Source organism: Mizuhopecten yessoensis, unplaced genomic scaffold (assembly GCF_002113885.1).
Source record: "Mizuhopecten yessoensis strain PY_sf001 unplaced genomic scaffold, ASM211388v2 scaffold8071, whole genome shotgun sequence".
Classification (NCBI taxonomy): domain Eukaryota; kingdom Metazoa; phylum Mollusca; class Bivalvia; order Pectinida; family Pectinidae; genus Mizuhopecten; species Mizuhopecten yessoensis.
This window is the reverse complement of record NW_018407364.1, coordinates 2,112,934-2,140,381: the sequence shown is the minus strand read 5'-3', so window position 1 is coordinate 2,140,381 and position 27,448 is coordinate 2,112,934. Positions and strand designations below refer to the sequence as shown.

General features: G+C 33.9%; 3 protein-coding genes across 4 annotated transcripts in view; 1 reads left to right on the top strand and 2 right to left on the bottom strand.

Moving 5' to 3' along the window:
• LOC110454833 (deoxycytidylate deaminase-like) overlaps positions 1 to 7,735 on the bottom strand; it is a 43,983-nt gene extending 36,248 nt beyond the window's left edge. The window contains exon 1 of the mRNA XM_021504567.1: positions 7,671 to 7,735. Coding sequence (XP_021360242.1) covers positions 7,671 to 7,679 — 9 coding nt within the window. The 5' untranslated portion in view covers positions 7,680 to 7,735. The remainder of the gene's footprint in view (positions 1 to 7,670) is intronic.
• Positions 7,736 to 8,878: 1,143 nt separating this feature from the next.
• LOC110454832 (deoxycytidylate deaminase-like) lies at positions 8,879 to 14,769 on the bottom strand. Its single transcript, XM_021504564.1, has 5 exons — positions 14,721 to 14,769; positions 12,514 to 12,627; positions 11,610 to 11,763; positions 10,611 to 10,827; positions 8,879 to 9,335 (listed from the first exon to the last, which is right to left on the bottom strand). Exons 1-5 carry the CDS (start codon positions 14,727 to 14,729, stop codon positions 9,296 to 9,298), a joined length of 534 nt encoding a protein of 177 aa, XP_021360239.1. The 5' UTR covers positions 14,730 to 14,769; the 3' UTR covers positions 8,879 to 9,295.
• Positions 14,770 to 15,561: 792 nt separating this feature from the next.
• On the top strand, positions 15,562 to 27,410 carry LOC110454863 (toll-like receptor 13). Of its 2 annotated transcripts, XM_021504614.1 has the most exons (3): positions 15,562 to 15,656; positions 18,300 to 18,386; positions 22,593 to 27,410. In XM_021504614.1, the coding sequence occupies exon 3, from the start codon at positions 22,613 to 22,615 to the stop codon at positions 24,752 to 24,754; it is 2,142 nt and encodes a 713-aa protein (XP_021360289.1). In that variant the 5' UTR covers positions 15,562 to 15,656; positions 18,300 to 18,386; positions 22,593 to 22,612; the 3' UTR covers positions 24,755 to 27,410. The 2 variants fall into 2 exon arrangements, with proteins under 2 accessions (XP_021360289.1, XP_021360288.1); XM_021504613.1 differs by lacking the exons at positions 15,562 to 15,656; positions 18,300 to 18,386 and adding an exon at positions 20,102 to 20,934 and having other exon boundaries at positions 22,593 to 27,409.
• Positions 27,411 to 27,448: the final 38 nt, after the last annotated feature.

The window sequence follows — 27,448 nt, the reverse complement described above, 5'->3', positions numbered from 1 at the left end:
ATGTTACCTTGTGTTGTATTCTAGCACATCAGTGTCTCAATACATACGGTATTAATCTGTTAATGTTCGATACACGTCAGTTTTTTATTTACCATCCTGACTATGTTGCGAGGTATTTCCGGGTCACGTTCTCGGAACCTTCCGGTTACATAAAAAATGCAATTTTTCAATTCACAAAATCTTGATAATTTATTAATTAAAGATATTTTAAAGAATAAACGAGTTAACATAAACAATATTAATACATTGTAAATATTATTTTCTTGAATGTTTGCGAAGCAGACGACGTTTGATCATAATCCGGAAACTAGAACATTTTTTCCAAAAAAATGTGTTTTAACATTTGAAAGAAAAAAGTTTAACCGGGTAAAAATAAATTTGTTCTTTTATGAATTAATGAAAGTGATACAGAAAGGAAATAATAATTGATAGTAAATTTATCAAAAACATCATCCTTAGAGAGTATGTTCTGGGTACGATCGTTTAGAAGTTTGGCAATACTTTAAACTCTTTCAAACGCGCATCAGCTCGAGATTAGGTCCTGTTCACAAAATGGCGACTGGAAGTAGAAAGGCGGATTAAATTGGAATTTAAATTGCGTATATTTCGGCAAGTAAACATTGTTCACAAAGCCCATGTGGTCTGTTCATCTAATTTAGTCAAGATGTACTCCGTCGTTGTTTAGTCGCTAGGGTCATTCACAAAATAATTAATATTATTATATAAACTTATTGTAATTATTACTATCTATTACTAATGAAATATTCAAATCTAATCAATCACATCTAATTTTCCCTTTTTTCTAACAGAACGTTGCTTATTGTCAATAACTGCATTCGCTCTCAAGATGTATTAATAACGTTTTCACTTTCGAAGTATCCTTAGTATGAGATACATGTACCATGCACGAATATCTTTAAAAACATTATGTTAATAAAGAAAAGTACTTGAATACTTACTAACGCCATACTTTATAGTAGCTTCACGTACGTGGTTTTTCTTTGTGAGGTAAAGCGTTATACTTATCTGCTATATATTACCTGTTATCGAGTTTCCTTTTTTATTGGACTCATATTATCACATGCCTGTGCAGTTATCAGGATGTAGACGACAAACGTTGTTTCCTTTTCGCATGTGTACACTGCTATAAATATATAATACTTATAAATCGATAACCTGACATTCTGATATATTTTGCAAACAAGTACGTTTTACTCGATCAAATAACTCGGCGTTCATGCTTTTATTTATTATGCCCATATAAAAAGACACATTATGATAAATATTGAGATCTCATGGAAGAATTAAGTGTAGAAAGTGATCAGGAAACCATCTGAAAAGTAAACAGAATACATATTGTATTATTGATGTACATTTGTACAAAACGTTAAGCTGAAAGATGAAAGGTTATTTGGCGAAATGTTGTATGGCCAATTACTGGAGAAAATAACTTGAACAGAATGTATTTATACATGGTATTGTCGACATACAATTAATGGTAAGTTCTAAGTCTGAGTCTCAAATGTGTCAATAATGTCCAACACAGGAAATAGCTCCACTGCATTTCCTATCATGGAAGCATTGATTCAGTACATACATTATTTAAGTGAAGAACAGATGCAGTAATCATTGATGACATTATCCTATTCACAAACTCCGTACATGGAAAAGACATTTGATATTATTCAGTATCAAATCATTTTCTGCCGCCATCCCATATTTGCACTAAAGATTATATATAACAAACTGTTCTTGAGCCTCCTGTTATGCTATTGAAGTTCACTTAAAGGAAGTTGGTCAACATGACATGATAAATAAACAAACATTATTACTAAAAAGAATATGAGCATTACTATATTTATCAAACTTTACATTTACATATTAAAGGTTAATAAACTATAAGTACAACAACCACAGTGTACTGAGGTTTTACGGTAATGATAAGTTAAATTCTATGGCCTTGTCAGTATAATTTTAACTACACGTCAGCAATCATTAAAAAATAAGGAAATATATATTTCCTGTTCGGGCACATGATTTACGTTTTATATACAGAATGTCAAATATTTAAATATTCATGCTAAACTTTATTTTTATTTTTGGTATTTTTTTTAACTTATTTTTGTTTTCATGAATTCTGCGGTAGATACTTGAATGGTAATTATGTTAAGGCATTATCATCATAACAATAATCTTGCATGTGCGCCAAAACAACTTCCTCTGTTATGACTAATACTCGGTAAGGCTTTCTATTTAATGTAATTGCTGTAAACGCACTCTAATGTGTTCAAGCTATAAGGAATAATTCGGTAATTATTTCAAAATATGTAAGTGAACTATAATGAAATAAGAAATATTTCCTGAAGAATATTTCCCAAAACATCACTGATAAGATTCGAGTAAACTTCAGAACTTGCGTTTACTTAAACATTATATTATTAGTCACTGCATTGTCATAAAGTGTGAAAGGTTGTTAGAGAAATACTCTACCTCTCACTTCATATAATATAGATAATTTGTATTTAGGTAGTGTTGTGTTAACTTAAATGTTGTTGTTGTTGTTGTTGTTGTTAAAGGGGCATCATGGTGAAGTGTATATTTTTGTTGTCTTTCTTTTTAAATACAACATTACCATATCAAGTGAGTCTCCTTATGGAAAATAACAGTCGGATTTCGCTGATATATATTCATAAAAATGAACAATTTTAACATAATCATCGGGATTTCTACCTGTCTGACCAACGTTTTGTTCAGGGATTTCCCTCTACTAGCCCTATATCAAATGTTGTATATTATTATTATAATTATTATTATAGCACGCCATTTCCATTGCAAACAAAATGTCTAGCCGTGTGAGGAAACCGTTACCGCGTCAGCTACAAAGCGAAAAGTTACAAAATGGTCAAAAGATAGCGCAATGATTACGTTACGGAATCATTATTGCAGGTGGGAAGTATTCAATGGAGAAAATAACTGTCCTAGCAGTTAGTACAGTGCATGTATTCTTTCGGATAGCCGGTTAAAGCTGCAATGGAATCAACAGAAATGCTGTTTATGTTATGAATACATATCTAAAACTATTTTGTTATGTTAATGGGCATGTATCGGAGACAGTTTACGTAATGTTTCTATATACAGTAGTTTATGCGACAGGAAGGGATAAGTGACTGGTTAGTTTGATTTTGCTATGAGGCTTCCAAGGGATAACTGTTGTTATAGCCACGGTGTATTCTGTTCTGTCGGGGTCAAATGAGATACGTGCGCTATTAGATTTACATAATTTATAATATCCCGAGGTTCAGTAAAATGGTATAATTTAATTATATTGCTGAAGTAAACGATTTTTTTTATTTACATGCAAGATTTAAATATGTCAAAATGACGGTTCAGGATAAAGAACTGAGGAAGGAGAACCTATTTATAGTAAATAGGATCGCATAACAAAAATATGTTTTAAATCGTAATGTTTCAACAGTTCATGTTCACACATGATGTTGACTTAAAATGTATGATAATGCAACAACTTTTTCTCCATAAATAATTAATTTTCTACTTCAGATAGAATCGGAATACGCATTGAAAACTGGAAAAAGTCATTTGTTTACGTTGTAAAAATGACGCGTGCTGCTGATAAGTTCGGCTTCTGTTTCGGACAAAAATAACTGATAAAAGAATCCTTTATTTTATGTAAAGTATTGAAAACCTATATTTATCAAGTATCTCAACACGTTCCATATCTGACACATATTCCACATGTACACGTAGTGGTTTTGCCAGAAATGTTTATTGCGTGTGATGGCTAATATGACTTAATAAGTTATATAGTTTGAAGACAGTGAAAGTGGGAAAGAGAGTATACATGAATACATATAATGCATGGTATAGAAAAAAAAGTGGTCGAAGACATTGAGTTGTACAATGTAAAAACAAATTCACAAACGTTTCTCTTTTTTATATTTGTCAATGCATATACACTTTATGAAAACAATTAAAAAGGGGTATTCATCTCGTGAATATTCCTTTATACAGAAAGGTTTGTCCCTTGGTTGATGGAAGGTGTTCAGCCCCGTTCCATTTGTACGGTCACATTCCGGTAATAGATATTTCCTGGTGTCTATAAATAATGCCGAGTTGCTAACAAATATTTTTTCATTCAAATTCTGAATATTGGCACATGTGCAATTAACTTCTGATGATGAATAATTGCTGATTCAATAAGTTTCAACACGGACTTAGAAATCATATTACTTGGTTTCATAGTGCGGTAAGAAGTTGCAGTTGCCTGGACGCCCCTCTCTGGGGGCCCCTTTGGATCTCGTTCAGACCACCTGTGTTTACTGCCTCGTTGCAAAACTGCCAGGCGCTATTTTTAACAGGGCTTTCCCGAACAATTCAAGTGGTCAAACTGGACATTTAGAACAGACTATGACTATTGGGATAGCAAGGTAACATAGGTGGAAGAGCATACCACACATACATTCATTAAAAAAAATATGGCTCTTCACGTGATGTCCCTTTAAAGTAGAGAGTATTTCTGCATAGTTCTTATTAGTAGTGGAGTATTTTCGTTTGTATCCCCCGCTTTTCCTAGAAATTCGGGGGATACTAGTTTGGGTCCGTCTGTCCGTCTGTCACGTTTCCGGTTCCGTCCAAAAATTACGCTAATAATGGTCCTATTTCAACAAAATGTAGTGTGCATGTACATATGAAAATGTTAAAGACTAAGTTTGCTCGTCAATATGATCCGTGCATATTTATTTATAACTAATTATATTTATATATTCTTCTTGGGTAATTGGTTTCTGTGCAATAATTATGCTTAATGATGGTCTTACTTCAACAAATTTTGGTATGCACATACACACTACCAGGTTTCAGGCTCCATTCGCTCGTCTGTGGAAAGTTATGCATAATTAATAACAATTTATTAATTAGTTAATTAATTATTAGTAAAGGTATTCAACAACATGTTTCAGGCTTAATTCGCTCGTCTGTAAAAGTTTATGCATAACTGATAACAACTCATGAATTATTTAATTAACGATTAGTGAAGGTATTCAAAAACCCTTGTTATTTATGGTAACCCTGTAATATTGACGTCAAATTGGCATGTCAGCTATTTCATTTCATAAACTTTAATTTAATGTTAATAAAATCTTCAAACAAACATTATTGTGTTCCTTTAAACAATTACTGCTTTCGATGTGTATTATAACTGTATCATTAATTCATTTTAATTTGATCCGTCGTACATAAACCTCTAGTGAGCTTATGCTGCTTAGCCAGGTTTACCGGGTCAGGGGGTCTTACAGTTGCTTTACTTCTTTGTGTTGTTATTGAAACAATATGGGTTGTTTGTTTAGAGATCGGATGTTCACACACACCTAAAGTACTGAGAAGCTTATCATTCTTTTGGCAAACAAATTTGAACCCTAAAAATAAAGAATGGACTTGTCCAATGAGTGATTAGGCTAAAGAAAATGATCTACATGAGGGGTAGAAGTGTTTGCAAACAGTTACCACTAATAAAGCCTGTATGGTTAGCTTCACTATTTATGTATAAACAAATGGCTACATATATGTATTATTGTATTACCTATTGAAACAAAACAATTGAAAATATCATATTGATATATTACGAATAAATATTGATGAGTGATAATAGAAAACTAACAACTTAAACAGTCTCTAAGTCAATTGTATATTGCCCATTGAAGCTGAATATTATGCATAAAGTCAAGCCTGCCTTAGGTATAATATTTGAATGTCAAAATATTTTCATTTCACTAATATATAACTATAGCTTCTATGTGCATAACATTTGCATTTGTCATCTTCGAAACATATTTTCATCAATTGTGTTAATTCATTATTTTTATTAGGAAACAACATGTTACTGCGAAATATTGTAATACATCTTATTTTTTAAGGTGTGCACCATTTTAAGTCTCGCTGAGGATATGACTGTTTTCAATGATTGGGACTATGGTCAAGGGAGGCAATCCCTATAAAGAATATAACTGTCCCTACCTATGATCAATGAGAGAATCACTCTTGTAACAGATCCATTTCGTATGAAAAACTGTTTTTAGAGACCTTAAATATTTCTCATGTAATTTATTTTTATATATCAATTAGAAGAGGACACATAACTACACTATGTCCTATTCCCAGACTAGCAAAGCTCAGGATATCATTCAGTCAAATATATATATATATATATGGCATCCAATGAAATTGTTTTACACTAAAAATTTCACTGGTTACACAATCCACTGATGAACCTCTAAAAAGGTGAACGCGCTAGGGGGTACTACGAAAATCTTTGTATTTTTTTATTTTTTTTATATAAATATGTATATATATATCTGTTTGTAATACAATATGGAGTATTTGAATAATTAATTAAATAATGGAGTGTCTTTTAGGATAACAATTGCAGCATATGAAAATGATCTGTAGAAAAGATTAAAAAGGTAAAGGCGTGAGCAGATTTAAAAAGCCTACATTTTCTCAAACATACGAACAATATATGTCTATAAACATAAACTCAATGCCATAGACAACGAAGTATGATTTCACATAACTCTATTAACCCACGTTGTGTTTTCGAAGGATACTTGTGAAATAGGTAACAATCAAATTTCCAAAAGTATTAAAGTCCAGATGACTTATCTCAATCAACAAAAGATTAACTATATATGGCTTGTAGTTTGTTGTGACAAAGAGTTACCAGGTTTATTCTAATAAACTACTATGACAAACATTTGCGGTCACAGGGGTCATTTTAAAATTACTTAAAAATTACTTTAAAAATCCTCAAGTACGAACGTCAACGAGGGAACGGCGGAGACCTGTTAGATACAATGATAACATCATTGGACAAGTAGTGGAGAATGAATGGTTTTTTATTGTAACAAAATCAATAACATGATTTGCCATTTGTTTTTTAATTATTTTTTTTTTGTAATGTACTTTCATTTTTCAATATTGTAGATCTAAGAGATGGAGGCTTTCAGGTGTTTCCTCCATATACTGGCATTGTTTGGTCAATGTTGGGATATTCAAGATTTTCTTAGTTGATCTTTTGAATGATTGAGCTGAACGCTGTCATGTATTTACAGTGTTAAAATGTTTTGATATTACAGATAATGTTTGTCTTTTCAGGAACATTTATAATTGCACTGTTAAAACAGATAATTTTGATATGTTTTGTTCTTGTTTTCAGGTGTTTTTCATAATTTCACTTGCCTAACTGGTTATGTATTATAATCATGACTTAATTGTAATGCAGATGTATTAATCATTGTCTTTACAATTCATTTATGATGGAGTAATTTGTTTATTCCATGTACATTAATCATTGGTTTTAATATTTATCCTACAGGAGCCTCTTGTTACACATGTATGTTTGTCTGAGTGAACACTCTGCAGCGATTTTTTATTGTTTTTAAATATGTGTAATCGCTATCACTAGGGTATTAGGGTTGAAATCAGCTTCCATTTTGACCGTTATTTGCATCCCTTTCTCACAGAACGTTGCTTATTCTCGATAACTGCATTCGCTCTCAAGATGTATTAATAACGTTTTCACTTTCGATGTATCCTTAGTATGAGATACCATGTACGAAAACATTATGTTAATAAAGAAAAATGACTTGTATACTTAATGACGCCATACTTCACAGTAGCTTCACGTACGTGGTTTTCCTTTGTGAGGTAAATAATTATACTTATAGGCTATACATCAACTGTTACCGAGTTACCTATTTTTTGGACTTCATGTTCTCACATGTCTGTGCAATTATCAGGTTGTAGACGATAGCCTTATGACTGACGACAAAACAATCTGATCTCAAAGTGCGCACAATGTTGTAATAGATAACACAAAAATAGGTCGTACTGATTACATGACATTCCGTTATGTGATGCAAACAAGGCGTTTTACTCGATCATGTGTTAAAATCAATAACTCGGCATTAATTCTTTTATTTATTATGTCCATAACTTATACACATTCTGATAAATGTTAAGATCTCAACCAAAGATATGTAAGTGTATCCTGTTAACCGGTCAGTTAATACATACGCGCTTGTGGTAATGACAAATTTAGAATATTTCCTATTTAACAAATGAACGATGCAGACGTAATAAAATATGAGGCTAGGGCGGCTAAAATTATCAGACTTCTTAGATCCCTTTCATGTAAAGCTTAAAGTAGAGAGTATTTCTGCATATTAAAGGATGTACATAGGCCGCAATTTCTTATTAGTAGTGGGGGTATTTTCGTTTGTATCCCCCGCTTTTCGAAGTAGAACCGTTTGCAAACAGTTACCACTATTAAAACCTGTATGGTTAGCTTCACTATTTATGTATAAACAAATGGCTACATATCTGTATTATTGTATTAACTATTGAAAGAAAACTATTGAAAATATCATATTGATATATTACGAATAAATATAATCATAATGAATGCCGATGTATATTGATGTGTGATAATAGAAAACTAACAACTTAAACAGTCTCTAAGTCAATTGTATATTGCCCATTGAAGCTGAATAGTATGCACAAAGTGAAGCTTGCCTTAAGTATAATATTTGATTGCCAAAACATTTTCATTTCACTAATAAATTACCATCGGAAAAGGGCATCCCTAGACAACCTCATGCGGTTTTATTTTACAGCTATATACAGCTACATAATTTTTCAATTATCAATTAGAGTTGCTGACACTTGTCCTCGTTTAATTCAAAACAAACTGACGAAAAAATTGAACATAGTGTCATTGTCTGTATCGTGTTCAGTCCAAAATTGCAAAACAAATGTATAATTACAATAACGTTTATAATATCAAAATAAAAACCAAATTCAATTATTTGGAAGCTAAATAATATTTTATTGTTTTAAGATTTAAAGGAAACAATTCATTTGATTTTCCATTTATTCATTGCAATCAATAATTAGTCTTCAAATATCAAATTTTATCAGGAAACATGAGCTTGTTAACTAAATAACAAAAATAGAAACCAATCATTTAGGAGCTCAGAATGTTTAATTGAAATTTAATTTATTGTTTGGGATCAATAATACGTCTTTTTCATTAACTGTTATTTGGAAACGTTTTTTTTTTTTAAATCTTATTAACATAATAATAAGATAACACAGCGTTACACTTGACTGTTTAAGTCATCATTAGCGTTGTCAATCACATTCAACGGTCACACAAACAGAAGATATTCTGGTCGGGAAATTTGCACATTGTTCAAGGACATCACAGTACAAAATCGTGGTCTCAAATCTCCAGTTCTATTGTGCGCGTAGGTTTGTATTTCCTATAACAAAAACAAAACAAAAGATTTAACTTTTTTAAAACAATATATCATTTCGCAATACAACAAGGCGATCGAACTACTGTATATTTCCCATTTCTCGTGGTGTAGGTTTGTAGCTTAAACTTAAAGCAACTCAAGTACGTTTGTATTAGTTCTAAGGGAGTTTCCGCTTGCATTTATTATAATTATACTATTTTAATGCATCATTTAATCTGGAGTAAATATCCCAACACACATGTGCGACAGGGAGCTAAATATTTAAGAAATGAAGGTCACGACCAGATTTATGTAAACAATGGGTAGCATCAAATTTCTACAACAGATTCTACTTCTTTTAAAATTCTGTTGTTCGTCATTTATGCTTGTTTTTCAGAAGAAACAGAGCACGATGGAAACATTGTATATAGCATGACGTCACACAGAAAGACGTAATATAAAAAGAATTCTGTTTTACTTTATTGTTTAATCAACGTAGAAAATACGTTATATTTTGGTGCCTTTTTTTTACTAACAACGATGCCTTATAACCACATTTAAACAATGGTTCTAGAGGTACTGGACCGGGTAGAATATCGAGACAATTTAGACGAAGCAATGCTATAATAAAATTGACTTTTATTTAAATATTTTTCTATATCTTTTTCTGTCTCACTCGTTATTAACCACTAAATTTAATATTTTTGTTCGCAAGTATTAAAACCATTGATATTAAAAGCTTCGAATTTACAATACCAACTGGTGAACTAGGATGGGAACATCACAACATTATTAACTATATGTCTTTCTGTCGGTAAATTTTGTTTTAATTATATTATGACTTTAAATATGTTAAATTGATGTAGATTACGAAAATTACCAGCCACAAATTCTTCATTTAACTTTTTAAAGGCAAATAATATAAGTATAATTTGGGCCCGCATCATAGATGCTGGTGCCCTATAGTAATCAAGTTGCTGTCTGTCTGTCTGTTCGTTCGTTCGTCCATACTTTCGTTTCCTGAAATTATCTCGGAAACCGAAAGTCTACTTTTTTTTTAATTTGACATGGTGATTCACTGTGGTATGTAAATGTGCAAAAGGGATTTAAAATATGTAAAGGTCAAGGTTACTGTAACTTAAAATAGACGGGTGAATGAGTTTCGGTTTGGCTGGGTCTGGCAGGCACATAGCGAGGCCCTTGCTGGCCTGTCAGTGCTCTAGAATTAGGTAGGAACAACAAACTATGAAACAATTGCTGATTTTTGTATCATATATATTTAGTATGTTAATCACTTACACCATTTGTATTCCTCCCATTTGAAACATGTTCTCCGCTGCTTTATTTTTTCCTTCGTCATCTTCATCTTTTCTTTTTAAGTAGACGACTTTACCAAGGCGAGATTGACAGATGAGTTTGGCACATTCATTACATGGAAACAGCGTTGTGTATATGGTACAGTCGGTAATATCCACCGACAGCTTATTGACAATGGCATTCATTTCCGCATGGCACACTGAAGGAAAATTTCCATTTAACCATTAAATTATCATTGTAAAATACACTGTCCATAGTGTAATCACAAAGTCAAAAGTAAGTGATCTTAACATTGCGTTTATTAAATTCCAAAAATATGCTGTACAATACCTAACTGATAAAAAAGAGCATACATGTTATCTTTTTATAATTAAATCAATATTTCTAAATGCATGTGCGTTCGACAAGCTTAGATATTTTCCGGGACCTACGGAGACAGATAAGAATTTGAATTGTGCTTCAATGAAATTCTGACCTACAAACATCCTGTAAAATTACTTCATTTCTGCTACTGATCCATTGGGACTGATGGCAAAAGGAAGGGCGGTTCTCGTGCAGTTTTATATCATTGATAATAGTATTTTATAAAAAAAATAATGACTGCATGACTAATTTCTAAAATGCCGTCGCTGACATGATTTTATTGTTCATGAAACGTACTATCATCTACATGTATACAGTTAACATTGTTATGTCTACGTTTACAGTACCATCGGCACTTTGAATTTGCCATTCGTACTTGTAATTGAATAGTGATCCTGTAAGGTAATGCAATTTTTATAACAAACCTCATGCAACATAAATTAATTCATATTTATTATTTTGAAGGCTAGAAAACTACCACACGCTGATTTAGGCGATTTAGAATTAATAACGCTTACATATTATCTGATAAATGTATTTTGACATAAATGTGAAATCCAAAACATCTGTTATCAGAGGATCGACGAAATCATATTTAAAGAACTTTCATAATATTACCATATAGATGCTTGTTTTGCACGTTCCCGTCCGCATCCTTCTCTGACGATTTTCCCCATGGGAGTTTGTCATCGTTATCAGGGATGTTATCAGGGAAGCCATTGTATCCAAGCCCTACTATTCTTTTGAATTTATTTACTATACAAGCTCCAACCTGAAATATCACAAAAAATCGATGAACTAGAACTAGAAGGTGGAGGAATTGTAATTAATAAATATACTTCTGAATAAAAAAAAAAAGCGAAATAGGGATAAATAGAGATACATTTGGATATCATAGTGATAATGGGATATATATTTAGCAAAAGGACAATACATTTGTTAAGCTATTTGAAACTATGCCAAATACAATATGAAAAATAGATATTGCTCAATCAGACATTTATCATTTGCATAAGAATGAATATGTTTATATACATTTAAAAATCTAAGATGGTCACGAGTTGTCTGTTGTCTGTGAAGTTTCATGATTTGACGTAATACACAACTAGTTCGTCCAATGTAAAATATAGAACAATTAGCACAGATAATTGCACAAACAACCTTCTACATTTCAAATAAACTCGTTTTCTTTTTCGAATGAAAATTCTTCTCCATCCACAATGATGCTTCAACATTTAATCTTAGTTTGTTACATGTCGACCCACGTTCGTTTTGTTTGGAACCAATGAACTTACACAATAATCTTTTATCAAATTTTCAGGTTATCTTTTACAGTGAATACATTTCTTAGCCTTTCAAACATTTTCAAAGCTTTTGATAATTCAAAACATATTAAAATTACAGGGGTTGTAAATAGAAACAAGCGGTATCGTGTCACACTTATCTACACTATCTATAGTCGGACTCAGGTAGGTTAAGTCATTTATAAACAACAGAAAGTAGATAACATGGCGACACGCACTTTCGTATTGGGGTCCTTGCTTCGCCTGAAAGACAACAAAGCTACGCCCATGAAGTACTCTTCCCAGCTGATAATGTCATTGTTTTCTGCCCTAGAATATATACGTTTGCTGCCCTATAACATAAAACAATCAAACAAGGATTGCAGTGCATTCAAGCAAAACATAGAAACTAAAGATGTTGATGCTCAATGAACAATGAACACATGCAATCCCCGACTGGTGGACTGATGATATAAACATGGCAATACAAATAAGGAACACACACAAATGTACAAAATCAACTTTTTTCACTTCTTTTCTAGATCAGTGTAAAACTTTCAATAAAAACTGGAAGAATTACAAAAAAACTATGTCCAAAGAAATCTTCCAGTTTAACGAGTTTTATAAAAGATCCAAATGACAATGATATTACTGATGAAGCTGTAATAGGAAATTGTTTTAATGAGTATTTCACTAATATAGCTGATCAATATGTAAAAGTAACATGTAATAACGACTCTTCAAAATATTCCCTAAAGTTAACACTACTTTTATTGAAACCTTTTTATTGAATATAGATGTCAACAAAGCCACAGGGCTCGACAAAATAAGCGCAAACATTTGAAGTACTGTGCTAAATCCATTGCTCCAATTGTTTGTAAACTAATGCATTTTAGTATTGACAACAATTTTCCGGAAGTTTGGAAGTATGCGAAAGCCAGCCCTCTTTTTAAAAAGGGTAAAAAATAACTTTTGTGTAACTTAAGGCCAATATCAGTACTTCCTGTTTTATCAAAATGTCTAGAAAAACATATTCATGAACATTTTTATATTTTTTGGTCTAACCACAATTAGATTACAGATAGCCAATATGGCTTCAGAGCACAACACTATACATTTATGCGGAAGGAAATAAAACAAAACTGGACCCGTCTCGCTACTGTTACAAAATCAGCATTAGATTTGTTTTACATTGATGACTGTACATAATAACTATGATAAAAAGGGAGTAAAAGCATGCACAAACAATAGTGCACTACAACTTCAATGTCTCCTTATACTACACACTACATATTCTTTACTTTATTTAGAGAATGACATGGTTTTATCTGGTGTGGTTGTAATATGATCAACATTATTAAATTGTTAACATTAAACACATAAATGCCCTTTGCCACAGAAAATGTATCTCACAGATTGACAATTTTCTATACATAGTAATGGTGGCATTGACCAAGCAATTAATTTTCAAAACGGCGGCATTGACGGCCATATTGGATTTCTGATAGATCCGAAAAATAATTAACAACACTTTGTCAGGACCATGTGTCGTTCATTCCTGCAAGGTTTCAGTTAAATAAGCCCATTGGAACCTGACTTTCAGTTTGAATCTGTTTTTCAAAATGGCGGCATTGGCGGCCATATTGGATTTCTAAGCAACCCGAAAAATAACAACACTTAATCATGGAGATGTCAGTAACATTCCCAAGAAATAGAAATGAAATTCCTTCTACACTATTTCAGCTTAAGTTGAAAATGTAAAATGTTAACAGACGACGCACGACGCACGACGACGGACGAAGAAGGATAGCAATAGGTCATTTGAGTTAAGCTGAGGTGACCAAAAATACAAATAAAGAACAACTGGGCGGATTGCAGGACGTCGCGGACGGTTACCTCGTTCACGCAATCGGTTCCATACTGTTCTCGGGCTTATTGGTCGAATTGGATGGCTGGAAGAGAAAAACGTGCAAACTGGTCAACGCCTATAGAGAGCAAACTGCACGGGAAAAACTGCCAATGACACACGGATAGTGTGTATGTGTCATATTCGGCCATGTGTGTGAATTTTCATGTATACACATGTACAGCTGGTAATACAAGTTCTATAACAATTCTCCCCATGCACAGTTTCTTTTGTCCGCTAGTATACATGTTCCATGTGAGAATATATTTATACATGCAAGTTCCATATGAGAGTGAGTGAGTGTAATTATGTTTTCCCCCGTTATTTTCCTACTATCTATGACTAATGAAATATTCCAATCTAATCAATCTCATCTCATTGTCCCCTGTTTCTAACAGAACGTTGCTTATTGTCAATAACTGCATTCGCTCGCAAGATGTATTAATAACGTTTTCACTTTCGAAGTATCCTTAGTATGAGATACCATGTACGAATATCTTTAAAAACATTATGTTAATAGACAATGACTTGTATACTTACTGACGCCATACTTTATAGTAGCTTCACGTACGTGGTTTTCCTTTGTGAGGTAAAACGTTATACTGATCTGCTTATATATTACTTCTTATGGAGTTTCCTGCTTTTTGGACTTCACGTATCACATGTCTGTGCAATTATCAGGTTGTAGACGACAAACGTTGTTTTATTCGCATGTGTACAATGCTGGAAAAGTATAACCCTTATAAATCGATAACCTGACATTCTAATATAGTATGCAAACAAGGGCGTTTTACCCGATCTAATAAATCGGCATTAATGCTTTTATTTATTATGCCCATAAATAAGACACATTATGATAAATATTGAGATCTCATGGAAGAATTAAGTGTAGAAAGTGGTCAGGAAACCATCTGAAAAGTAAACAGAATACATATTGTATTATTGATGTACATTTGTACAAAGGTTAAGCTGAAAGATGAAAGGTTATTTGGCGAAATGCTGTATGGCCAATTACTGGAGAAAATAACTTGAACAGAAATATTTAAATCTGAGAATGTATCTCACATAGCATAAACTGCATTTCCTATCATGGAAGCATTGATTAAGTGCATACATCATTTAAGTGAAGAACAGGTGCAGTAATCATTGATGACATTATCCTATTCACAAACTCTGTACTTGGAAAAGACATTTGATATTATTCAGTATCAAATAATTTTCTGCCGCCATCACATATGGCACGATCGCATGTATTGTCTCGTGGTGTTTATGTTGATCGTATATATATGTGAATGTCCAGTGTTATTGTTATTATGAAGCACGTGGTCAGTTGACGGACGTTACGGTAAGTAAATAGGTAGGGAGCGGAAGTGCACGAGCTCAGGACACAGGTAAACATGTGCGGACGCGCCATAGCTTCCTGTCATGGGTTTTAGTACTCACCTCAGTAGTTACAGGCACAAGTTACAGACTGTGGTAAGTACTATTAGTATTAAGCTTTATGTAACTCTATTTTTCCATCTTTATGTCCTAATATTGTCCGGTTAACGTCTATTTAGCCGTATAGGATAGTGCGGTCCGGTCATGCGTGACGCTAGGGTAGTGAGCGATTACCACAGTACAGCACGTGCATGTAGGCTAAATTGTATGAATATGTTTTTGGAAATACTTTATTGGTTTATAAGTATGTATATTGCAGTGGATACCAGCGAACGGGGCATCAGGACCTTCCCATGAGAAGGGTCAAGGTCAGCCACAGGTCATCCACAGCTGGCAAGTCACGGTCACTCAAGGGGTTAGCCAGAGCTGTATAGTTAGGGAACTCGTAGTGGACACTAGGGTTCGAGAGAAGCGCATAGCGCGCATCATATATTTCCACCGTCAGTAAAGGCTACGGTTAGTCAGCGGTGTCACACATACTGAGACTGTTGTCACCCAGGAGAGGACTATCTGTCCATTGTGTCATTCAGTAGACAGTAACAGACAGCACAGGAACCGCCATAGTATTCAAACAAGGAACATTGACTGGTATCATGCAATTAGCTGGCTTATTTGGAGTTGTGAACTTTTGTATGGATATCAATGTGTGAAAATATGTAAATGCATGTAGGTGAATGAGTGGATGCTAGAGAGATGATAGAAATGTTTAATGAAATGTGCTTGTGCTTATTGTAAATAAATTGTTTGTATTTGTGTAACTTATTAGTTTGTTTTGTTCATTTCTATAATTATCTCTACCGACGCTCGTCCCGCGTTACAACATATTTGCACTTAAGATTATATATAACAAACTGTTCTTGAGCCTCCTGTTATGCTATTGAAGTTCACATAAAGGAAGTTGGTGAACATGACATGATAAAATAATTACTAAAACGAATACATGAACATTGATGTATTTATCAAACCTTACATTTACATATTAAAGGTTAAGGTAATAGGATTGTTATATTGTTATATTGCTTTTGAAGAAGAAAATTTTCTGCTGCAAAAAAAAATAAAAAATGTCAGAATTTTAAGGATTTTAAATGGAAATTTATGTAAAAAGGAGTAAATTTTGAAAAAAAAATGAGAGACAATTTTTTGCAGAATAATGTCAATAAAAATGATACTGACATAGATAAGTATTGCATAATGTATATCAATTTCATAAATGCTGAAAATTGTATAAAATTAATTATCTATAAACGATTAAAAATTGACATTTTATAATAAAACCATATACAAATAGTAATTGAATGTAAGAGTTATCTTTCTTGAAAAACTTAACAGTAGTAGGTAGCTGGTTTAATTTTTTGAAGTACAGAAAAATGGACACATGTGACCCATTGATAAAAAAAAAATTAAAAAAAGCCTGGATTGCTTTGAAATACTTTAATATTGAGAGAACACACAGTTCTGTCAATAATAAATATACAATATTCATCAGTTTGATATTAAACATTATTGTGATACTGTCTCCCTACGTTGAATTTTCAACTAGGAATGTACTTCCTATTTCCGTTTAAACTATTAGTACAACCACCACCGTGTGCTGAGGTTTTACGGCAATGATTAGTTAAATTCTATGGCCTTGTCAGTATAATTTTAACTAAACGTCGGCAATCATTAAAGAAACCAGACAGGACATATTTGATAATAATATGTACAGGGTCGACACTAAACAAATAAGGAAATATATATTTCCTGTTCGGCCACATGATTTTTCGTTTTATAAACAGAATGTCAAATATTTAAACATGTATGCTAAATTTAACTTTTATTTTTGGTAATATTTTTTTAACATATATTTGTTTTCATATTTCTGCGATAGATAATTGAACGGTAATTATGTTAAGGCATTATCATCATAACAATAATCTTACGTGTTCGCTAAAAAAAACTTCCTCTTTTATGACTAAAACTCTGTTAGGCTACATCTTTATTGTAACTACCTGAAACGCACTCTAATGTGTTCTAGCTATAAGGAAGAATTCGGTAAATATTTCAAAATATGTAAGTGAGCTGTAATAAAATAAGAAATATTTCCTGAAGAATACTTCCCAATACATCACTGATAAGATTCAAATAAAATTAAGAACTTGCGTTGATCCTAAATATGCTGCTACAATGTATGCCATAAAGCGTGAAAAGTTGTTAGAAAAATTCTGGACCTCACACCTCATAGAATATATATACATTTGTATGCATGTATTCTTGTGTTAACTTAAATGTTGTTGTTGTTGTTGTTGTTGTTGTTGTTGTTGTTGTTGTTGTTGTTGTTGTTGTTGTTGTTGTTGTTGTTGTTGTTGTTGTAGATACAATTCATCCACATAGAATATAGAAATGTATTTTTCTACTGTTATCTTAAATGTTGTTAAAGACATACTTCATCTTATCCACACGGAATATAGAAATGTAGTGCTTATTCAAGTAAAATCTTTGAATTCATACAGGGTTACCTGCACCTGTAATCTGATACTCTCGTGTGGGCTCTTCAACTAAATAATTTATAATTAATTCTAAATAACGACTGCCATACTCTTTTCTGAAAGGGGTGCAAATGTGCGCAATTAGGTACATAGGTAAATTTCCTTAATAAATTAATCATCATTCATTTGTACTTTCCTATTCCGGTTTCAGTTATAATGTACTAAACATCTAATAAGAAGAAACGACTGAGTTATCTGCATATACATTAGACAGAGCTGTCAACGACACCGAAAATAGGTAAGTAAAATAACAGATAAATTCTTCTTCATTGTATGATAATCATAGCTATTTCACACACAGTTTGACTATGTCACACACAATCTCACTAAAGTAACTATATGAGTTCGTTTATTGGAAAAACACGGTAATGTAGTGGTAGGACGGGGTGACAGAAGGGTTACGGGTTCGACTCACATCACGGCACTGTGATGTATCCTTGAGCAAGATACCTTACACTGATTGTTTCAGTCTACTTAGCTGTAAATGAGTTCGTGGTTTGGTAGTGCTAGAATTGTTGAATGCTAGCTGTGAGTGCCGAAATGGCAGCACCAGCTTTATGCTCCCCAAGGAATTGATAATATAGTGTCTGGTTGCTAAAGCCCTATAACCACGGATAATAATTTGTGAACCGCTTTGAGACGATTTACAAACTACATGTAGGTTGTGATAAAGCGGTATATAAGAACCTCGAATTGTTATTATTAATTATTTACTTCAGGGAGTAAGTGCGTGTGATTTAACACAGTATTCGTCCGATAGTAATATTTAATAACAGGAAGTTTTGCTTACAGCATGGGCTAGTTAGAGTTATGACAAAGTACCCGGCATAGCTTTATAATATAAAGTTAACTTAGATTACAACAATTATGTAACATGTTATAACAACTTATATAAATCACTCTTGTTTGCCCGAGCTGGGGGTATTGATGATGGGGGTTACCGGAATATCTAGCGAAAACCCACCTGGTCGGGCAGGTGAACCCATACCATTTCACGTCCGATCGGGGAATAGAACCCCTGCCGCCTTAGTGAAAGGCGAGTGCACTATCCACTACGCAACCTGACCACCATTATCTGCTTTACCAACTTCACACTTGATATATGCGGTTGGTGCCACCCTTCTGATCTTTAAATAACCGTTTTCAAGACTAAGAACAGTGTTGCTTAGAAATGCAGAGAGAACAAATAAACGTTGTACAGCATCACATGACCCGTCAGTACGGGATTGACCCGTTAGATTTCTACAATCACTCTAGAGAAAAAAAGCGTTACATTTCGTTTGTTATTCTTCATCTATCTTAAGTTTTGTTTTTGAGCTTTACTGTCAGCGTTATAAAGTAGAATAAAATATAAACACACGAGGCAGTGTGTTTGTACGTGTCTGTAATATAACTGTGTTAGTAGATAATGCACAGGTCTTTCACCAAGACGGTCAACGTGTGATAACCCTATATGACGGGAAAAGATACGGGGCCACCTGCCCAACCACGTAGGTTCCCCGGGTGCTTCGTTTCCGTCCCTCGTTAAGAATCTTGTGCATTGCCATCCGGAATAAAAACGGGCTAAACATTTGACAGTTAATAGAGCTTGCGTCATAATTGTTTTAAATCAGTAAGTTTTGAATTTATTATTTATACTTTTTACCATAGAAATGATTTACATACAAAACTACAACACGTCACGATAATGTGATCAACGTCATTAATTTTACTTTATCATATGCTTACTAATAATAACACCCTTTTTGTATATGTGATAAGTCTAAAATTTCCACAAGTTGATATCAGCCCGGGTGATATCACACCCCTTAGAGTGATATCACTCCCCTTGAAAGTGATATCACACCCCCTAAAAAAGGGATATCACACCCCCTCCTAAATTTCCGGATTTTGCCGTTATCGCTTATTGTTGTCTGCTTTTAATGTAAACAAACGAATTGTTGGCATGGAATAAATGCCGTTTCATGGAAAATAATTTAAAGATTGATTAACAAAGCCCCACCCAAATATCCGGATGGCGCCGCTTCCGTATTTGGATTTGCTTATTAGTGATACACGTGTTGTCTGCGTAAACAAAAACAACGATGGCGACGTCTATAGCTAGTACTGGCGAGGAGATGTTAGAGGAACTGGCATCAAGGATTGTTAAACTAGATGAATTAATCCTGGAAAAGGAGACGAAACGTGTAATGGATGCAGGGGGGGGGGGGGGCGATTTAATAATGCTAGTTAATGATACCGAAGCTTTCGTGGAACAAGGAGGAACAAGGATACATTTCCTCATCTTTCATGAGGAACAAGAATACTGCGAGAAAAACGCAATCCAACATCAAAATTTTCACGGATTATCTGATGTCTCAACATGAGTGGAGATCTCTAGAGTCTATTGACTCGGTTCAGTTGGCGGATTACATGGCCAGGTTCTTCATGATCGTCAGAAAAAACGATAAATCTGACTACGATCGTGTGTGTATGTGTGTGTGTATCATATTGTATGTTGTCTCTGTATTGTTTGTATATATGTTATAACTGATAAGTCAACCGACTAAAAGTAACAAAGAACTTGACCTTGAACTTGAGCAATCAAGCATTAACCGTTACCTACAGGAGAAACACTACGACGTCAATATTTCGACCGATATTAAATTCAAACATTCTCGTGATGTGCTAAGTGCCAAAATGAAGAATTTGAAGACTCAAGGCAAAGGAAACCGCCCAAATGCTGCTGATTCACTAAATAAGGAAGAAGTGTCAATTCTGTATGGAAAGAGGGGCGCTTGCTTTAGGTAGGTACAGTATTCAAATGAATATAAATAGTTCAATAAGCTAGTTAGTATTACCGTAGCGTAATCATTAAGTGAGGAATGCCCAATGGATATTGAAAATTGTATTGGGTTGATGATCGATTCAGAAAGTGATTAAATTGAATTCCAACCAGATCCATTGTGTTATATTGTTAAAACTTTTAATAACCATGTTATTTTGTAAGAATTTATGAATTTCTAAATGTTGACTTTTTATGATAGTTGTTACTGTTTTGTTTATTAGTATACATCATTGTTTTTGTTATCATTTTCATGAATATCAGTAAATAAAATAAAGAAATGATTTGTTTGTGTATGTTTTGTTTATTTTAAAGGAAAAAAACATATGATAAAAAGTTTATGACATGACCATTTTGATATCACACTCCATATCAGCCCTCGAGTCCTGATAATAGCCCTCTGGCTGATATCAGGACTCTCAGGCTGATATGGGGTGTGATATCAAAATGGTCATATGATAATCTCTAAATATTAAATACTATACGTCATAATTAAAGTAACGCTATTACGTTTCAAGAAACCAATGTTATGTACACAATAATATAGTGTACAATTCTATTATATAAGTTACAGTTGCGTTTATGCAGCTTTTGGATATTTCAGCTATATAACATACTTATTTAGATGTCAACTGCTTGAGTCAAAAGGGTATATTTTTGACGTTATGAAGGTTTCGTATACATTGATATTATTTTGTCATATTTTTACAAATGTTTTGAAACACCTTAAAGATGTACGTTCATTCTATTGAGCTTTAATACCACTGAAGATAAGTAAATGGATGCAATGGTTATAAGGTGCTTTAAATGTTTTGCTTCCCCCATCGACGTACCAAATTTTCAACAAGATGCTGGCTTACTTCGTATCGAATTTCGATAGATGAATGTTCCTCAAAATTGCTAATCTGTCGGAGGACTATCGGTTCCAGAATTTGGCCATAGCCGTTCACACATGTAGCTGGAATTTATTCTGATGCAAGTAACATAAAGCCCGATTGTACATATCTTATAAGAAAAATATAACCAAACGTGTATTTGTATCATTATAAAGTGTTTTAGATGTAACTTTAATATTTTAATGTTTTTTATACATATTTCATAACTTTACATTCTTTTCTAGCTTACGTTAAGCTTATGTAAGATCACTACTGCTAGCTAACTACATTGTTTTTAGAGTCAAGAATGAGTTCTTTATATTCGTTTTGCTTGTGCGTTTCTAATGATTAGTTTTGATATTATATTATCTTTTGAAAGGCAGGTTAACATCAATGACGTGAGCATCCAATACTAAAAGAAAAGTATACACGAGTATCGATAAATCTAACCTTTGAATTAACCTGTTATAACTAGAATATTTTGGCAATTAAATGTAGTGTGTTAGTTCGAATCTATACTATTTCAATAGTTTATCCAGAATATTTTGGCAATTAAATGTAGTGTGTTAGTTCGAATCTATACTATTTCAATAGTTTATCCAGAATATTTTGGCAATTAAATGTAGTGTGTTAGTTCGGATCTATACTATTTCAATAGTTTATCCTGAATATTTTGGCAATTAAATTGTTGTGTGTTAGTTCGAATCTACACTATGAAATTATTAAATGACTTATATTGTTTCAGAAAAAGGAAGAAAAGAAGAAATGAAAATGAGGGTTGTTTTGGCGATTATTGTACAAATGTTGATCCTTGCCGAGGCGTTGAATGATGGATTTGAGAAAAAACACAACAGAACTACGTGCCCTCAACCGTTCTGTGTGTGCAAAGTCCGTAGGAAATCAGCGATATGCACCGGTGAAAGAACAGTGTTAGCATACATACCTAGGCTACCACGGTATGTAAATCACGCAACGTTTAGATCGACCAATTATTTCAATATGACTCGTCAATTTCTATCTAACTTGACTATTTATGATATAACAAGGTTACATTTCGTGAGAACAAATACAACAGATATTGAACCTGATGCTTTCAATGATTTGACCAATCTTACTACTCTAGAGATAAGCGACAACGTCAACCTCAAACCAACTGTTGTGTCAAATGTTTTAAGACGTATTGTTGCTTTAGACAGAGCGATATTCAAATCGAACAACTGGGTAAATATTCCAAAAGACATGTTCACAGGATTTCGACATTCGACCATAACACAACTGTCACTGGAAAACAACGATATAAGTGTTATTGGAGGTCAATATTTCGCAGGTTTACATGTTCTGAATGAACTTGACTTGTCTCACAATAAATTGTCAAATTTTGATTCTACAGGGTTCGAATTCACCAAAATAACTCATCTAAATTTAGCCTTTAATCACCTTCAAGAGATTCCATCTTTCTGTGGACCTTCTGGAGTAGAGACAGGCAGATATACCTCAATTAACTTAACAGCAAATCCAATATTAAGTTTAGACCAGCTTTCTAGCAAATGTCTCAATTTTCTATGGAAACTTATACTTGACCAAACAACACTTAGGGTAATAAAGAAGAACACGTTTACCCATCTTCCGCGCTTAGAATCGCTTTCCCTTAAGAAAGTCGGAGACCGACTAATCAATGTTCAGCCGAATGCGTTTAATTCTTCAACTCTTCAGAAATTGATTTTCACTCAAAATAATTACAGGTTTGATAAAAAACCAAGTCCATTTGTTTTTGAATCTTTACCTAAACTTGTGACTCTTGATTTGACTAATAATTACCTACCGTCTAAGGCCAACAAATTAAACAGAATGTTTGGAAACCTAAGAAACCTGAGGAGATTTATACTACAATCTGCTGATTTATTCGACCTGCCCAAAAATTTATTTCAACGAATGCCAAATATAACACAACTAGTGCTCAACGGCAACCGTATAAGTGGATGGAACGATGACCCGGCAGTGTTTGAAAATGTCACCTCAATCAGAGAGCTGTTTTTGGAAGGTAATAATATAAAACTGGTGAACAAGACATCTTTTCCATCAAGCTTCCTTCAGTCTCTGACCAAGTTCAGTTTTTCGGACAATCCTTTCTCGTGCACTTGTGAATTAGTGTGGTTTCTAAACTGGATGAAATCTACAAACACATCAAATGTTGTCTATAATAAGCGATACAAATGCTTGTATCCCCCAGAACTAAATGGTAAACTAGTAAGTGATTATAACCCAACTGAACTGGAATGTTCTCCCGTCGACAAACTCCTGGAATACGTTTGTATTGGAATATCACTTACATTTATTGTGACGACTATCGTGGTTATCATTGGCTACAGATACAGATTCTACCTGAGGTACTGGTTACATATCCTTGGTTTACATAGGATGGGCTACCAGAGGATCGAGGACGACGCAGACTATCAGTACGACGCCTTTGTCATCTACTGCCATGAGGACACTCACTTTGTCATGGAGGAAATGATACCAGAACTGGAGGAAAAGGCACACTGTAGATTGTGTGTACATTCAAGAGACTTTGATGTCGGTCGATTTATTCTGGACAACATAACCGCTAATATCCAACTTAGTAGAAATGTCATTCTGGTCTTGTCTCGTGCCTTCCTTGACAGTGAGTGGTGTCGATACGAGCTGACATTGATACAAACACGCCTGATTCAGGAGGGTCCTGGAGTGTTGACGGTCATTCTTCTGGAGGAAATGGAGGTCGGCATTCTACCATCATCCATACGGTCAATACTGGACACTGTCACCTACAACGAGTGGCCGAAGGATGAAGCTGGACGTCGGAGATTCTGGGGCAGATTACTAATCGCACTCAACAAACGATTGGAAATAAATGAAGAAGTAATGTAGTAATGGAAACTAGCAGGATGAAAGGAGAAATTGGTATTAAAGGTGTTTATATAATAGATCGATCAAATGATGAAATAATATCAACTCACTTTTGTTTCATCACTGTTTTGTGAATTCACTCACTTTCACTGTCTGCACCCCTGGAATATATAACAGTAAATTTGAAGGATCACTGTGTACCACTTTGTTCATTTGATGTACATCAAATGAATCCATCAGTCGCGTAACGGTAACAATGACAAGCTTTGAAGTCGGTTGTCGCTTCACCGGAAGGACAGACATAATTCTAGCGATCGCCTAGACATTTTTTTACCTTAGACCAATCAAATAACTACATGTAGCCGTGTTCCTTCAATTTCGCTATGCCACTTTCCAGGGGTGGAGACAGCAAACGTGAGCGTAACCTCTGGAGTATCGAGGATGCACTAAGCCAGAAAGCCTCCTTTTGTGCTTCATCTACTCGAAGTAAATACAACCTGAATGGAACTCTTCTTTGCAAGCATTACTAGTGCAGTGGTACGTTAAAATGAAATACATCCAGTATCGAAACAACTTACATAAAGTTACAGGTTATAATTGCTGAACCACAACAGATCCATAACAAATCGGATTTACACTATTGTGTTTTTAAAGTCGTAGTAGCATTGGTATTATGCTTTAATTCAGATTACACAATAAAATTAACAGAAACCTCTGAAAATATCAAACTAATTTTCATAGCAACAATCAACCAAATGGTAAAGTATCAATGACACTCATGATAATGTATTTATCGATGGACACAACGTTGTTAAAAGCAAGTTCGATTTTTTTCCCCTTTCATACTGCTAATTCAACATGCTAACTAGTGTTACTCATAAAAGATATATCCTGTTACTTAAGACTATGTATAACTTCGATGGTTGACTCTCCGACCTTGTAATTGCCGCTATATATGCTGTGTATACATTCAATGCATTTTCAAGGACACATAAAACTTAAATATGATATTCTTGTCACTGAGCAAAACTAAGTACATGTCGCTAGAATGTATATGTATGTCACATAACATATTACAATTGTAGAATACTGCGACTAGAGTATTTTAGTTCACGTTGATATTGTATATTAAATATAAGTATATACAAATGTAAGAGTTGATTGATTACAGGAACAAATAGCATGCTTAGTCACAAGTTGTAACACGTATAAACATGGGTAGGGCATGAGAGTTAAGTGGTTGGAGAGTGTCATGTCATTTAGCGGATTCAAAACACTGCATGCCCTATGCATTTAACAAATGCAAGATAATAACGAGAGGCCCCATGGGGCTAATATTGCTCATGCAGAGTTATACAGTTTTATGTAAGTAAAACGACAGGAACATGTGTATTGTTCAATTCCCGGACTTGATTCGTCAGGATTTTAGATGTTGTAGACATCTTTTGAGAATTTATATTCCACAAGCCAATCATCCGGCGAGTACTTGTGAGTTTAATGTTTTTTTCAGTTAATATCATTATGCCTAACATGATTTTAAAAATTGAAACTTATTAAATAAAAAAATGAAACTATTGATAACTCATTATATCAATGTAATGGCATGTAACTTGAGGTCGTTCACGACACACGCCCTCTAAGGATGAATAGTTACATGTAATTGTACAAATAGGAACCTCGTATTTATGTTAGCGAGCAACATGGTTTTCAACTTCATCATCCCATGATCTAACGACAATCACGCTGAAACATTTAGCTTGGGTTTCCTCCCTTTGTCTACGTGCACGTTAACGAAATAAACTTTCAACACGTTTTACGATGGCCGATATCAGCCATATCAAAATACACTTAAGCAATTCAATTTTGTCAGAGGTTTCTTGACATTATATTGTCAGCAATTACAAAAGCAGTTGGATTTTGTCAGGTGTGTGGCAAATTTTTATGTCAAATTCTGCTTTGCTTTCTGATGTTTTTGACAACGCAGTATTGGCCCCAGCCTCGATATCCAGGGTATACGCTCATTTACGCTCTCTGCATCCCTGAATATGTCATAGCAAAATTGAAGGATCATTAACTGTCGCCACCTTGTTGAGGAGACATGAAGACTAGTTTGATCCTTTGATGTACATCAAAACGATCTTGCCGTCGCGTAACGATAAACATTGACTGACTTTGAAGTCGGGTGTCGCTCCTCTCTAATCTTCAAAGTACAGGTGTCAGCCTAGCAATTGGTCAGGGTTTTTTTTTTAATCTGAGACCAATCAAACAGCTATCGTTGTGCCTTATGTTTTGCTATGAAATATTCCAGGGGTGCAGAGAGCGTACGTGAGCGTAACCCTGTGTTGGCCCGTATAAGCCTTGACACTTTTCAAGCTTTGCACACGTTATTAAAATTCCTCCTGTAAACACTAGATTTTCTCTCGAATACAACGATTGACTACAACCACGGTTAGAACCTATATCATAAAGAATCAAAGGGAAGGAGGGAGGCGGAGGATCGGTTTGCGTGAAAAGACCAGCTGTGTTCCATCACGTAGCCTAGTATTATCAACAGGACTGCTACTTACTTGTATTTTGTACATTGTATTTTGTACATAGACAAACTGTACCTTGTATCATGTACGTGTTTTCATAATACATTATGTACATGTCTATTCAATACTTTATGTAAATTTAAATTCAATGTATTGCGTAAATGTATATATCATGGATTTT